Here is a 14,989-nt window from a genome sequence, read left to right on the forward strand (position 1 = left end):
GGGAGAGGGAGAAGAAGGCTCCCTGCTGAGCAGGGAGCCCAATGTGGGGCTCCATTCCAGGACACTGAGATCATGACCTGAGCCGAAGGCAGATGCTTAATCAATTGAGCCACCCAGGTGCCCCACAAGCATGCTCCTTTTTCCAGTGTGTGTGTGTGTGTGTGTGTGTGTGTGTGTGTATTTGTATTTTAAACCTCTAGCCTGATTAATCTTTGGATAAAAGGCTGGATTTAGGGGTACTCATTGGATGTGTTAGTATGTCTTTTGTTGTTCATTTTCAGATTGCACCTAAGAAAGAGTCCTGTCCAAATACTGGCAGAGACAAAGACCATCTATTGAAATATAATGTCGGTGATTTGGTGTGGTCTAAAGTGTCCGGTTACCCCTGGTGGCCATGCATGGTTTCTGCTGATCCACTCCTTCACAACTATACCAAACTTAAAGGTATTGTGTTTTTGTACTATTTTTTCATCTTTCTCATTCTGTACTTAATCTTTCTAATATCCAAAATTTTTTTTCTTACTCTTCCATAGCCCTACTATGGTTCTTTGTTTTTTCTATTAAAAAAAATTGTGTTAAAATACACATAACATAAACTCTACCATCTTGACCATTTTTAAGTGCACAGCTTAAAACATGAACATTCAACATGTTCACATTGTTGAATGGCTGTCACCACCGTCCATCCCAGGACTCACTCACCTTGTGAATCTGAACCTCAGTGTCCATTCAGTAATAATTCCCTATTCCTTCTTCTCCCAGCACTGTTCTATTGTCTGTCTACTTTTTGTAGTTTGGTTTGCAGTTCCCTAAGGGTTAGTGATGCTTATTGGCCATTTGTGTGTCTCTGAAGAAATGTCTATTCTAGGCCTTTGTTCATATGTGAATCAGATTTTGTTTTTTTTTGTTGTTAAATTTACAGTGGTTCATTTTGCAACTTTAAAGTTAATAATTGGTTCAGATGTAACACATTGCCATTTGTTTTTATATCCAACTCGATATGTACTTTATCTGATTGGATTATTATTAATAGAGGAGTGGTCTTGGCCTTATATTGCTTTTTAGGTTTTATGATAATTTATTACTGTTTAGGTAAACAGTGATTGCTTATTTCAGCGTGATTTTCAGAAATTGTATTTTATATTAAGTTTGAGTTATAAAAAAATGTCCCAGTTTATTTTTTAGGCCTGTGGGAAGAAGGAAAAAACTAGAAATGATCTTCTTTGGCATCATGAAAATTGGGAATATAAATTGGTCCATGGAACAACTGAAGAACACATTAAGAATATAATATGTTATTGATACAGATTAGAGCAGATGCAAACCTAAATATTAATTGGGGAGCTCACAAAACAAAAAAGCTCGTGTGTTTTTAGAGGAAAAAATGAGTTCAGGTGGTTTAAGATTCTTCTAGAAATTTCTTACAGAATAAAGTTTGAATTTAGTTTGAGGAAGGTGATAAATGGTGAGCACAGTGTTGGAGCTGAGCCAGGGTAGTGCCCAACTGACCTGTGCACCCTACAGAACTGTGGTGACTAGACCTGCAGACTGGGCCTGGCGGACTTCCCGGTCTCTTAGTACTGCTGATCACTCAGCCTTCTGTGGCATCTTAGTGGTTTGGGAGCACATGTCCCCTCCTGTTCTTGGCTGGAGGTCTGAGCTCTCATAGGAGCAGCATTGCTGCTCTCATTACAGGTTGGGATGCTCTTGGCTTGCTGTGTTGAAGCATATGGCTGCTGGGGATGGGGTGTGGGGGTGCCCACCTGGCAAAGAGATTTGAGAGGAGGTGGATTCAGGACGAAGAGGACCATGTTCGAGTCCCGAATGCCTCTGAGTCCCGCCCAGCCTTCTGCCTCGGGGTGGTTGGACTCTGCCTTGAGGCTCAGGAAAGCACAGGACTTGTGGCTATAAGAGCCTTTGGGTTGGCTTCAGCTCTGACTCCATGGAGGACCTTTGGGATCCTCAGCTTGCCAGAATTGGGGAGTCCCTCCCACGAGGCTTCAGGGACCCCGGGATACACCCCAGAGGCATCTAGACTTGGTAGAGTATGAAAAAAGTTATCAGTTGAGACCGGCTGGGCAGGCACACAGGTGGGCACCAGAGGTGTTGCTGGTTCCTTCCCAGCTCTGTAAAACCACACAGCAAAGCAAAGTGGAAGTCACGGGGGTGGGGGGGTGAGGAGCTGAGGGGGTGGGGGTGGCCTGGGGGTGGGGGAGGGTTTATAACCACATGCCACTGGTCTGCCTAGCACATTGCAAGCAATTTTGAATGTGTAGGGATTTCGACTTTGTTTATATGACGCTCCTGGTATCTCAGACCTATGTGATTGAAGGGATCTTTTGAATGTCTCTTGGTTCCAGCTCCTGGGATTAATTAATTTTAATTTCATTACATCTTTCTCTTGATTTAGAGCAAAATAATTCCTGTAGTCTACAGCATCCTGTCCGAATGACATGCACACACAGGACCATTTTTATTCTCTCTCACTTCCTCCTCTTTTATTCTCCAGCCCTTACTCTTGCTTACAATGTTGGAGCAGAGCATTATGCTCCCAGTGGAGGCATGGGCTCTGGAGTCAGCCTGCCAGGGTCTAGCACAGCTGGTTGGTCTAGTCATGAACTGTTTAACTTCCTTAAGCCCCAATTTCCCTATATCTGAAAAAGGAGGGTAATGATAATAACACTTGTTTGGAAAAGGTCTCTCCGTGGTAAGTAGTGACCATTCAGATGTTAGCACATGTTACTGCCCTTTTCTTTTTTTACTTTTAAAACCTGAATTTTTATTTTATCTGTCCCTTTTCCCCTGGTCACCTCTAGGCTTCTTTCCTGAAAGCATTCCAGTTTTCCAGCATTCCTCTGCAGGATCCTAGTGTTGGATCATTTAATTTAGCTAATTTTGTACCCATTTTTAGTGCCTTTATATCATCAGACATGCCCTGGCTTTCCCAGTAGTCCCAAGGGTTCATACTTGAGTTCCATCTTATCGCTTGCTTGTTTGCTTTGTGAAAGGGTTTATTTATTGTTTGCTTGTTTGTTGTTTATTTAAAAACCTTCCAAGCCCTTGCTTCAAAGCCTCACTCCTAGATGTGTCAGCAGGGATCTTCTAAGAACAAGGACAGGTTCCTGCCCAACTCAGCACCCAGACACATGAGGGAAACACTGTCTCATTGTCAGGGCTCTTGCTTAGACTTCCCCAGCAATCTTCAGTATTTTCCCTGTGCCTTTTTTTTCATCACTCTGGGTTGAAAAGGGTGTTTTAGCTGTCTGCTATCTTGTCTTTTTAGGGTCCTGCAGTCTAGACCAGCACTCCTTGACCCCAGCACTCATTGCTCTCATCTCTTGTGATCAGACTCTGGTCCATAAGACCAGCCGGGAGTACCATGTAGGTGTTCACTGAATACCTCCCTTTTTGCAGTATGTTTCTCTAGGAGTTGTTTGGGGATGCAGAGGAGAGAGTACCTGGTAATCACAAGCAAATCAACTTCAGAGGACTGGTAGTGTGCATTTGAAAAGTAGTTCAGAAGGAAGGGAACCACGATGAGCATACTCCAGCTGACAGGAGATTCATACGACCTTCTAAAAGAAAAGGGGTCAGAGGACACTGAGAATGCGGGGGAGGAGGGCTGACAGAAGGACACATGTCTCAGTTGAATTTCATCAGGAGCTCTTGGGGTCGGCTTTCCCACTTCCCAGTAGGTGGTGGCCTACAAAACTCCAATAGAAAATACAGACCTTTTTTGTTATTAGTGAGTAATCTGTGGCTATGCTTGGAGATTAATTTCTTAGTTTCCCCTGCCAGTCTTTCCTCATGATTTTAGCACTCCTTTATAATCCATTGGCTTATAAAATGGTAACTGTGCATTTTTATCATGTTTTCGTATTTAACTGGCATTTTTCTGTGAAAATGAGCTTCCTTTTAAAAATTTTAGTTATATGGTGGGGCGCCTGGGTGGCTCAGTCGTTAGGCATCTGCCTTCAGCTCAGGTCATGATCTCAGGGTCCTGGGATCGAGCCCCGCATCCGGCTCTCTGCTCAGGAGGGAGCCTGCTTCCCCCTCTCTCTCTGCCTGCCTCTCTGCCTATGTGTGATCTCTGTCTGTCAAATAAATAAATAAATAAATCTTAAAAAACAACAACAAAACAAAAATTTAGTTATATAGCCTAGTTCTTACTTTTTTTTTTTTTTTAAAGGATTTTATATATTTGTTTGATTGAGAGAGGGAACACAAGCAGGGGGAGTGGGAGAGGGAGAAGCAGACTTCCCTCTGAGCAAGGAAGCAGGGCTCCATCCCAGGACCCTGGGATCATGACTGGAGCTGGAGGCAGGTGCCTAATGACTGAGCCATCCAGGCACCCCAGTCCTTAATCTTTAAAAAATTTTTTTTTTAATTTGATTTAATTAACATATAGTGTATTATTAGTTTCAGAGGTAGAATTTTTAGTGATTCATCAGTTGCATATAACACCCAGTGCTCATTACATCAAGTGCTTTTCTTTTTTTTTTTTTTAATTTTTTTTTAAATATTTTATTTATTTATTTGACAGAGATCACAGGTAGGTAGAGAGGCAGGCAGAGAGAGAGAGAGAGAGAGAGAGGAGGAAGCAGGCTCCCTGCTGAGCAGAGAGCCCTATGCGGGGCTCGATCCCAGGACCCTGGGATCATGACCTGAGCCGAAGGCAGAGGCTTTAACCCACTGAGCCACCCAGGCGCCCCTCACGTGCTTTTCTTAATGCCCATCACGCAGTTACCCCATTTCCCTGTCCTTTATTTCTTTCATTTTTTTTTTAAGTTTTCATTTATTTATGAGAAAAGAGAGCATGAGCGGGGTGAGGGGCAGAGGGAGAAGCAGACTCCCCGCTGAGCAGGGAGCCCGATGCAGGACTCCATCCCAGGACCTTGGGATCATGGTCCTGAGCTGAAGGAAGATGCTTAACCGACTGAACCACCCAAGCTTCCCAGTTCTTATTCTTTCTAATGCTCAAATTGTCCCAAATTTAACGAGCAGGAGTCCCACTAAGTTCCTTTCAGCAGTGTCCTTTTGACATGTCTCAGTCAGCCTTTGACCACTTCTTACATGTGGCCCAGTAAGATGCTCATTTTATACTTTGTTTCCCCTTGTCAGGGAATCAGCTAGTTTCTTGGAGAAAACTTGGGTCTTTTTAGAAGACAGTGATGTGTAGAATCCCAGATCTGGGCACCAGTTGTGTTCAGCGCTGTGGGAGACCGAGATCTCACAGGGATGTGTGAGGTGGCACTCCAGGAAGCACTGAGACCTGGCTCCAAGTGGAGCTCTGGGTCCGTTTATGATTCCTGAACACTTGGCAGGCAGCAACTCCATGGTGGGAGTGACATGGTGAGTAATAGGTGTACTTTGAGGGTTTAGACGTCCTCGTTGGGGAAGGACTAAGGACCTGAAGAAGGGGTGGCTTCTGGCATAGAGCTGGCTGAGCATGGGGGTCTTGTGAAGCAGGTATTTTTTTTTTTCCTGTGAGATGCAGCTCCCTCACCCTACCCCGTATCCCCACCCCCAATTTTATTTCCTTTATTTTTGTGTATGTGTACTCCCCCCCCCCCCCCGCCCAAACTTATCATGCTTGGATTTATAGATATGCTTGAATTTAGATCTTAGTAATGCATTCAGATTTTAAGAATTGAAGTATAATATACATGCAGAAGAGAATACAACTCATAAGCTGCAACTCAATCCAGGCTCTTTTGAGAAATTTCCTGTGAAAAGTTAAGTTAATAAAAGTTTTAGTAGCATTTTTGTGATATATATTAGCATAACTTGTCTATTATTTATAAGGGCATCCAGGTGGATGAGCAGCTTTGAGGCCTGACTCTTTAAATTGGAAACAGAAGATAAATGTATGTTTTAGATATTATACTGTGAAAAAGGAATTCTTTTGGATCTGGGAGCTTCATGATCTTCTTGACACGTCTGTTCTCGTAAGATAACTGGGGTCAGGAGTCAAGTAATTATCTGTTGTGGAAAATTTTGTTGTTACTTTTTCTGTTACGGAAGGGAACCCTCATTGGTTTATTTCCAAATTCCGGCATTTTCTAAAAATACTATAGGTAATCTGGCTTTCTCATATCTTGGGTTATTTAATAGTATAATCTCACTGATTTTTTTTCTTTTTTGCTTGTTCTCTCAGTTACTAAGACGTGTGTTAAAATCATCCACTGTGATAGTGAATGTACCTTTTTTTTCTTTGCAATTTTGTCAGTTTCTGCTTTACCTATTTTGGTGCTCCAGTGCCCCCCAGGGACTAAGCCAGGAAATTCAGGCATGGTGATGCTTGTCCTTTATTTCCTATAGAACTTTGTGCTGTCATGTCCTTGTGATTTTGTCCTTGTGCTCTGTTCTTGCCTCTGTGGACCTTGTCTGCATTTTTTATGGCTTCTCTTCCTCCCTAGAGCTTCAGCTCCAAAGAGCCATGTCTCTTTGTGGAATCCATTTTGCATGCATGGGTGACTGCTTTTAACTCAAAGGATTCTATAGAATCTGGAGAGACTCTGGCTCAATCTGGCCCAGAGGGTCAGGGACCACCTTAAGTCCCCTGGGCCATGATGGGGAGGAAAGGATTGTAATGCAAAATTAGGTACCTGGCTGTTGGTGGTTCTCTTAGCAGGAATTGTAAGTAGGTAGAGTCGATGACAGTTGTTTTCTTTTTTTTTTTAAAGATTTTATTTATTTATTTGACAGAAATCACGAGTAGGCAGAGAGGCAGGCAGAGAGGGAGAGAGGAGGAAGCAGGCTCCCTGCTGAGCAGAGAGCCCGATGTGGGGCTCGATCCCAGGACCCTGAGATCATGACCTGAGCTGAAGGCAGAGGCTTTAAACCCCTGAGCCACCCAGGCGCCCTGATGACAGTTGTTTTCATACCAACCATGATTGATGAACATCAGAAATCACAGGAAGAAATAATTACTAATAAATGGTGGGACAGCTGGTTAATTATGTGGTAATATAAAACAGTGAACTTGAACCAAAGAAATTCATGTGGATTAAAGAAACCCATAAAAATAGGGGAAAATTAGGTTATATTGCTACCAAATGTCTAGGCAGGAAAGAACTTCAAAACTAAGTACATTTGGGGCACCTGGGTGGCTCAGTGGGTTAAAGTCTCTGCCTTCAGCTCAGGTCATGATCCCAGAGTCCTGGGATCGAGTCCCGCATCGGGCTCTCTGCTCAGCAGGGAAACCTGCTTCCTCCTCTCTCTCTCTCTGCCTGCCTCTCTGACTACTTGTGATCTCTGTCTGCCAAATAAATAAATAAAATCTTAAAAATTTAAAAAACCCCCCAAAACTAAGTACATTTATTTTACAAACTTGGGATTGGACTATAGTATTCTTCTCTGCTTTTTTTCACCTGACCTGTAAGGAGCATTTTTCTGTGTAGTTAACTATTTATAAAAAGTAATGTAAGTTCATATTATTTCATCATATGCACTATAACAGATTTTCTGCATTATGCAAATGCTGTGACACATGTCTATAGTCCTTTTCATGACCAAGGAAAGTTCTTTCAAAGTATTAAAGTAATGGAAGGAGTTACAAATCCCTTAACATATTTTTGAATCTCACCTATTATAAAATCAAAGAAGTATGCACACTTATAAACAGACCAAATTCTACTGAGAGGTTAATTGTGAAAAATAGTTCACTCTCCTCCTTAGAGCTAATTATTTTTAACTCTTCTAACATTTTCTTTTAGTTTTAAATACTATCTTTCGATTTATCATTTAGATATTTTCTGTTGATTTTCTTTTATGGAAAATGAAGACTGATCTTTCAATCATTTATTTCTTTTCTTTCCATTCTCTGCATATAATTAATTCAGTGTTCTTTGGTGTTTTTTGTTTGTTTGTTTTAATTTTTAGCCTGTTGGTCACTCCAGGGGGCAAATTAACTCACTGTTTTTATTACATCAAACATAAATGTTTACATAATTTTAACTATGTAAATATCATTCAGTGCAAAGCAAATTGTGTTCTAATTACATTTTCTTTTTTGTACAACTTTTTGTTTTTCTTGGAGTTAATTATTGCCTGCCTTTCTTTCTTTCTTTCTTTTTCTTTAATAGGCTCTATATCCAATGTGGGGCTTGAACCCACGACCCTGACATCAAGTGTTACATACTCCACTGATGAGCCAGGCAGGCACCCTGCTTGTTTTTTTTTTTTTTTTTTTTTTTTTTTTTCCCCAAATATTCATTTCTCTGTCCCTGAAACTCATCCTATTATACAGTTTCTCCTGTTGGGGGAGAAAGTGAAAACCTGTGTTTGATTGCCATTTTCCTTTTCTGCTCCTTGGATCTCACCTTTTTTTTTTTTAAAGAGTATTTATTTATTTAGAGTGGGTGTGTGTGTGCGTGCGCAAGCAGGGTGTGGGGGTAGGGAGAAAGAGAATCTCAAGCAGACCCTGCTGAGCCACTGAATCCAGAGCACAGAGATCGCTGTGGAGCATGATCCTAGGACCCCAAGATCATGATCTAAGCTGAAATCAGGAATCAGATACTTAACCAACTGAGCCATCCAGGCATCCCTTGGATCTCATCTTTAACCCTCTTTCCTTGTTGTTCAGCTTTTCTTTTGGTATGGAAGAGTCCTTTTATCTTTTCTTCCCGTAGACCTCCCAGAATCTTCCCTTTTCCTGTTTCAATCTGTATCGCTGGCACTCTTAACCTTTTGCATAGTGATAATCTCAGACCTTTTTAAAGATGCTTTCCTGAGCTACATGCATTGTTTTCTGTGGCTTCCCATTGTGCTTACTCTTGGTCAGTTTCCTTTTTTGCTGGAGTGTAATTTTTAGGTTCGAAGAAAGTGTGTATGAGAGATAAATTTGATTTCCTGTCATTCGGAGGATGCTACTTCCATGTTTTCACACTTGGCTGATGGTTTGGCTTAGTGTAGAATTTTATGTTGAAAGTAATTCTTTTCAGAATTTTGAAGGTATTACATCATTTCTTTGTAGCATCCAAGGTTGCTCTTGAAATACCTTGTTATGCTACTTTTCATTCCATTAATGTGGAAGCTGCCCTTGTCCCCTCCCCCAACACCTTAAATGTCAGAAAGATGTGCATTGGTATGGGTATTGGATGAGGCACTTAGGATTGTTTTAGTTCTGAGACATGGTCTTGTGTTAATTCTTAGACAGCGTTCTCTCTTTCTGTCTCTAGAACAGTTATTTTGGTATGGTACTTCCTGGTTTGATCCTATAGGTTTCATATGGGAGTAGATGTTTTTCACCTTATATATCTTCTTTCTGGAAGATTTCTTAACTGACCTTCCAAGATTTCTTGTTTTTGTTTTTTGTTTTTTTCAAGATTTCAAAGTTTTTTTTTTTTTCATAATTGTATTTTAAAGTTTCCAATAGCTCTTTTTCTTTGTTCTCTTTTCATAGCAAACTAGAGTTTTTCTTTGTCAGGTGTCCTCTTCCTGGTGTTTTGTGTGTGTGGCCTTGCAGAGACTGCTTATTTCTGTGTATCTTGGACTTGTTTATGCTGGGGGCTTCCCTGGGTCCTGGGGGGTCCTTGATGCTACATTTGTGTTTGAGAGGGTATCACTCAGAGGTCCTGCAACCTGTATGTGGAGAGACTGTTAGCTTATTTACGCTCCAGCTGGCTATTGGCCACTTAGTTGGGAGCATCTCCAAAACAACTCAAATGGAGAGATTTTTCCTCTGGGGTGTGTTTGTTCTTTAGGAAGTGTTCTCGGATTTCTTGTGACTGCATTCTCTATGAAGCAGCAGGGGCTGATAGTTCTCCCATGGAGATCCCCTATTGTCCCTCCACTTGGCACAAAGATGTGACCTCTTATTTTTTTAAGTTCAGTGTGGGACTTGAACTCAAAATCCTGAGATCAAGACTTGAGGTGAGATCAAGAGTTCGATGCTTAACTGACTGAGCCACCCAGGCATATTGAAATCTGACCTTTTAACCAGATTGCTTGTTTTCAACCTCACTCTTCCTCAGCCGAGGATGGCACCTCCTCTCTTGGATTTTGGGGTCAAGTGTCTTTCCTCACCCGTCTCCTTTCTGGCTGCACTGTAGGATGTGGCTTCCTCCTTTATTCTAAGAGGAGCAGCGGTGAACATCTGAGGGGCTACCCTGTGGCCTCATGGGTGTCCTCAGAGATCCTTGGTGCCCTAATTCCCCCTATAGGCATTGTGAATGAGTAGCCAGCCCAAGGTTGCCCAGCTGTAGGTGGTGGGGTTGGAATTTGAATTCAGGCTGCCTCTTGCACCAGTCTGTATCCATTCATTGCTGCATAGGCCCCTCTCTGTTGAATGGCCCTTTTGTTCATGTCGTCTCTTGGCCTTCTTTATTTGGTAATCTTTTTAAGTGGATCTTAGAAGGGAAATGTCCACTTTATTTCCTAGTTTAATTTGAATCTTATCTGAGTCCCTCATAAATGCTTTTCCTTTCTCTTTGACATGAAGTATGCTGGGGATAAAAAGAGTAGGACTTTTTTAGAGGTTAACAGACTCAAATGGCACCAAATAAAATGACCTCAAAGCAGCTTCCAACTTCCTATCAGTAATTATTAATAGACTTGCCTAATTTCATCCAAAATTCTAACTTTCAAGTTCTAACATTTTATTTTAAAAACTAGGTCAGAAAAAGAGTGCACGCCAGTATCACGTACAGTTCTTTGGTGATGCCCCAGAAAGAGCTTGGATATTTGAGAAGAGCCTTGTAGCTTTTGAAGGAGAAGGACAGTTTGAAAAATTATGCCAGGAAAGTGCCAAGCAGGCACCCACGAAAGCTGAGAAAATTAAGGTGATAGATGTTCCTTAAGTACAATTTGAGACCAAAACTTTAATTTATATTCTTATTTATTTTGAAATTGTGGTGGCTTGATTTATTATAATGGCTTATGTCTGTCATTGTTTAACTTTGCCCAAGTACACTGTGTTACAAAACAAGACAAGTTTCCTTAGAGATGGTATATTCGTTTTACTCATTTGATGATAGAGCTAATTTTTAAAATAATTTTTATTCTTTTTATATATACAAAAATATGTAGTGTTATATATATATTATATAATCTATATATTACATTAGTTAAATATGACTGGAATTGGTTTCTAGTTTAAAGAAATAGTAGCTACTATATTGGGGTGAATTCTGTCTAAAACCTTTAAGTTAATTGGTTTTTATAGTTTTTGATTTTTAAATTTATCTGGAATTATTAAAGTGTGCTTTTTTTAAAAGTGTGTTAACTTTTTGTTTGTATAATGAAACTTATAATGTGTTATGTTTTTCCTTTTAGCTGTTGAAACCTATTTCAGGGAAATTGAGGGCCCAGTGGGAAATGGGCATCGTTCAAGCAGAAGAAGCTGCAAGCATGTCAGTAGAGGAGCGGAAAGCTAAGTTCACTTTCCTCTACGTGGGGGACCAGCTTCATCTCAACCCTCACGTAGCTAAGGAGGCAAGCATTGCTGTGGAGTCTCCGGGACAAATGGTAGAATCCTCAGGGGTCACTGAAAAAGCTGCTGATAACCCCAAGTCCATGAGAGAAGAGAGCATTCCCATCAAGAGAAGGCGGAGAGCCAAACTGTCTGGTTCTGCTGAAAACCAAGAAAGTGATCCTGGGACAGTAAAGAGTACTCCTCAGAAGATGGCAGAGGCTGACCCCAAGAGAGGAGTAGGGTCTCCTCCTGGAAGGAAGAAGACCACAGCCTCCACTCCACGAAACAGGAAGGGAGATGCGGCGTCCCAGTTTTTGGTCTTCTGTCAGAAGCACAGGGATGAGGTGGGTACTGTGATGGTTTCTGAGGTGTTGTGTATTTATTCGGGGGAGTTCCTGAATTGGAGGAACATCCCTTCAGTGCTATTCCTCTGTTTCTCAACCTTATCAGCACAGTCTGTAGCGAGCCTTGCCAAGATTTTAGCTCTAATAAATAAGTATTATTAGGGAATAGTCATCCTTGGGGCAAAGATGCTTGCCTCTGCACTGTTGGTTATGAAAACATCTCTCCCATTGTGGATGAGAAGATACCAGGACGGGAATAGATCAACGATGAAAGCATTTGAACACTTTCCTTAATTGTCGTCATAGAAAACGGCATCTGTTAGTACATTGTAAAGCTTGATTTTGAAGAACTAAAGGGATTAGGTGCCTGTTTGTTAGGTTCAATATTAATTGAGGTGAGAGGTCAGTAGGGCTTTTTTCAGTAATGTAAAGGTGATATAATGTGAGAAAATCTGGTATGTGATTCACTCTGATGCTCCTACAGCAGGATTCTGGGTACGAGTGAAGTGAACCCGCTGGAAGTCGGGGGAGGGGGAAAAGCAGTGTGCTGATGGGTGTGCATATCCCATCACGTTCCTATGAAGTGTGAGAAGTGTAGCAACCCACCTGTGTACCTGCATCCACCCACAAAAGTAGATGTGTAGCTGTGAGTGTGTGTCCTTGGTCTCAGAGCTAAGAAGTCTTCCTAGGGAAGGTGGAGGATCTGTGGCCACTGCTGGGTTTGAAATGGTGCAGAGCACTGAGCAGTGTGAACAGTTAGCACACTGGGCTTGCTGCAGGCCAGGGGCGCCTGTGGAAGACTTGGAATGTGTACCACTGTGTGGACGGTTGGACTCCTCTTGTAGTTGCTGCAGACCTGCATGCTCTGGGACTTGGGAAGCAGTCAGCCAGCTGTGTTCCAGCCTGTTGTTCCTAGTCTGTTTCTCCATGGTCTCCACTCATCTGAAATTATGAGAGAAAAGTGTGTGCCTGAGAATTCAAGCCACTTCACAAAGACCATCCTTTTTCCTTTTGGGGACCCAAATTGCTCTCAGATGGCCTTCCCAGTACTAAGAAATGTGCCAAAAACAAACAAGCCTGTCGGTCCAGACACTGCTGACAAGCTGGGGCTTGAAGGCTGACACATTAATGAGTTGTTCTGCCCTCAAGGAGCAGTAGCTCTGCTCTGGAGCTCTCCGGCTCTGAGTGCCCCTCCAGAGCCCATCCTACTCTAAGCAGCAACCAGACAGAAGGGTGCACAATTAAAATTCAGTTCTGCATTAGAGACAAGTGCTCTGCCCTGCTCTTCCCTGCTTGGACCTGGTCTCTATAGGGCCGGAGGGTGGTGTGAGGCCCATGGGTCCCTTCCCTCCCAGCTGGGCTCAGGTGCTAGTTGATTTTGTGTTGTCAGAAGAGTGATGATGGCAAGATGCTCTTTAACTGGTTCAGTTATGTTGTTGTGATTATAAGTGTGTTTGTTCTGGTTCTGTAATAAGTAATCCTAGATTCCAGTTGAGAATGATCTGGGTCTTTCTAGGTTGTGTTTTCCTTTTGGGAGGTGGTGGTGACTCCAAGGATGGTTTTTGTTTGGTTGTTAATTGATTAATCAATGCCCAACCCTTGAGGAACAGCTTTGGGTTGAGACCACCCTCTGCTTCCTGGACCTCCCTTTTCTAGAGTCACTAGATAGAAGACTGTGACTATCAAGGACGTTTGGCTCCCACTTGGCTCTTTTTTTGAGGTCCAGCTTCTTGCAGATGAAGTAAATTGTTATGCTTTGTGAGATGTATGCAGTTTTCGTTAACATGTTTTGCTTGTTCATCTTTGTCCATCAGGCTTGGCTCAGATGTGTAGCTCATAAGTGTGTTCTGTAGCGTTCCTGGAATACAGTTAGAGGGGCTGTAGGTGGGGCAATGAGTTTGCTGGAAGACAAAGTCCACAGTGGGATATAGGCCCACTGATGAGGATCTGGGTGGGGTAAGGGGTCGGGGAGACTCTGTTTGGAGGCAAGGAGTCAAGAGCAGCTAGGGAAGGCCCATTGTGATGAAAAGCCACAGTGAGGAAGCCACTGTGAGGAAGAATTTACTGAAGGCTTTAAGCATCAGTTTTGTGTCAATGATTACTGATGTGTGTGGTCTTAGTTTCCCATTTTTATTTTTATTTTTTTAAGATTTTATTTATTTATTTGACAGACAAAGATTACAAGTAGAGTAATCTACTTGTAGAGGCAGGCAGAGAGGCAGGCAGAGAGAGAGGGGGAAGCAGGCTACCCACTGAGCAGAGAGCCCAATGTGGGGCTCGATCCCAGGACCCTGAGATCATGACCTGAGCCGAAGGCAGAGGCTTTAACCACTGAGCCATCCAGGTGCCCCTCAGTTTCCCATTTTTATTTTATTTTTATTTATTTATTTTTTTAAAGATTTTATTTATTTATTTGACAGACAGAGATCACAGGCAGAGAGGCAGGCAGAGAGAGAGGAAGGGAAGCAGGCTCCCTGCTGAGCAGAGAGCCCGATGCGGGACTTGATCCCAGGACCCTGAGATCATGACCTGAGCCGAAGGCAGCGGCTTAACCCACTGAGCCACCCAGGCGCCCCAGTTTCCCATTTTTAAAGAATCTTTTTCACCTTCTAATTCACCTGATCCTAATTTTTACAGACGCATTAGAGTTGATCCATGCTATATGTCTCCATTCTTTGTATAGATGTTCGTGTCAGTTATGTAGTGTTGCATGACACATGACCTCAGAACTTAGTGGCTTAAAACAACAACACACATGGATTCTCAGACAGTTTCTGTGGGTCAGGAACTTGGGAGCAGCTTAGCTGGGTGGTTCTGACTCAGAATGTCCCATGAAGTCGTAGTTAAGATGTTGGCTGGGGCTGCATCATCTGAAGGCTTGACTGGGGCTGGAGAATCTTCTTCCAAGGTGCTGTACTGATAGTGCCTGCAGGAGGCCTCATGTGTGGTCCTCTCCATTGGGTGGCTGGAGTGTCCTCATAGCATAGAGGCTGGCTTCTCATGGAGCAGTTGATCCAGGAAAGGGCAGGGTGAGGTCTTACATAAATCTTAGACCTGACAAATTGTATGCCCCTGTTTCTACACTGTGCATTGGCTGCACTGGCCAGTGCTGTTCAATAGGGAGGCAGGAGTACTAGGAGTGGAGGTGTGAGGGGTAGGTGACTGTAGCCGCCTCAGAAGTCTAAAAGCCGCAAAGGCTCTGAAAGGATGTGTGAGGTGACAAGTGGGC

At 42.6% G+C, this 14,989-nt stretch overlaps 1 protein-coding gene across 5 annotated transcripts in view; it reads left to right on the top strand.

Annotated features, from left to right (window-relative positions):
* The window catches only part of NSD2 (nuclear receptor binding SET domain protein 2), a 96,786-nt gene that overhangs the window by 37,922 nt on the left and 43,875 nt on the right, over positions 1–14,989 (top strand). For 4 of the 5 annotated variants that reach the window (XM_047718630.1, XM_047718629.1, XM_047718633.1 and 1 more), the window contains 3 exons: positions 282–444; positions 10,618–10,784; positions 11,278–11,760. In XM_047718630.1, coding sequence (XP_047574586.1) covers positions 282–444; positions 10,618–10,784; positions 11,278–11,760 — 813 coding nt within the window. The remainder of the gene's footprint in view (positions 1–281; positions 445–10,617; positions 10,785–11,277; positions 11,761–14,989) is intronic. The other variant, XM_047718632.1, reaches the window with a different exon arrangement.

This window comes from Lutra lutra, chromosome 2 (assembly GCF_902655055.1).
Source record: "Lutra lutra chromosome 2, mLutLut1.2, whole genome shotgun sequence".
Lineage (NCBI taxonomy): Eukaryota > Metazoa > Chordata > Mammalia > Carnivora > Mustelidae > Lutra > Lutra lutra.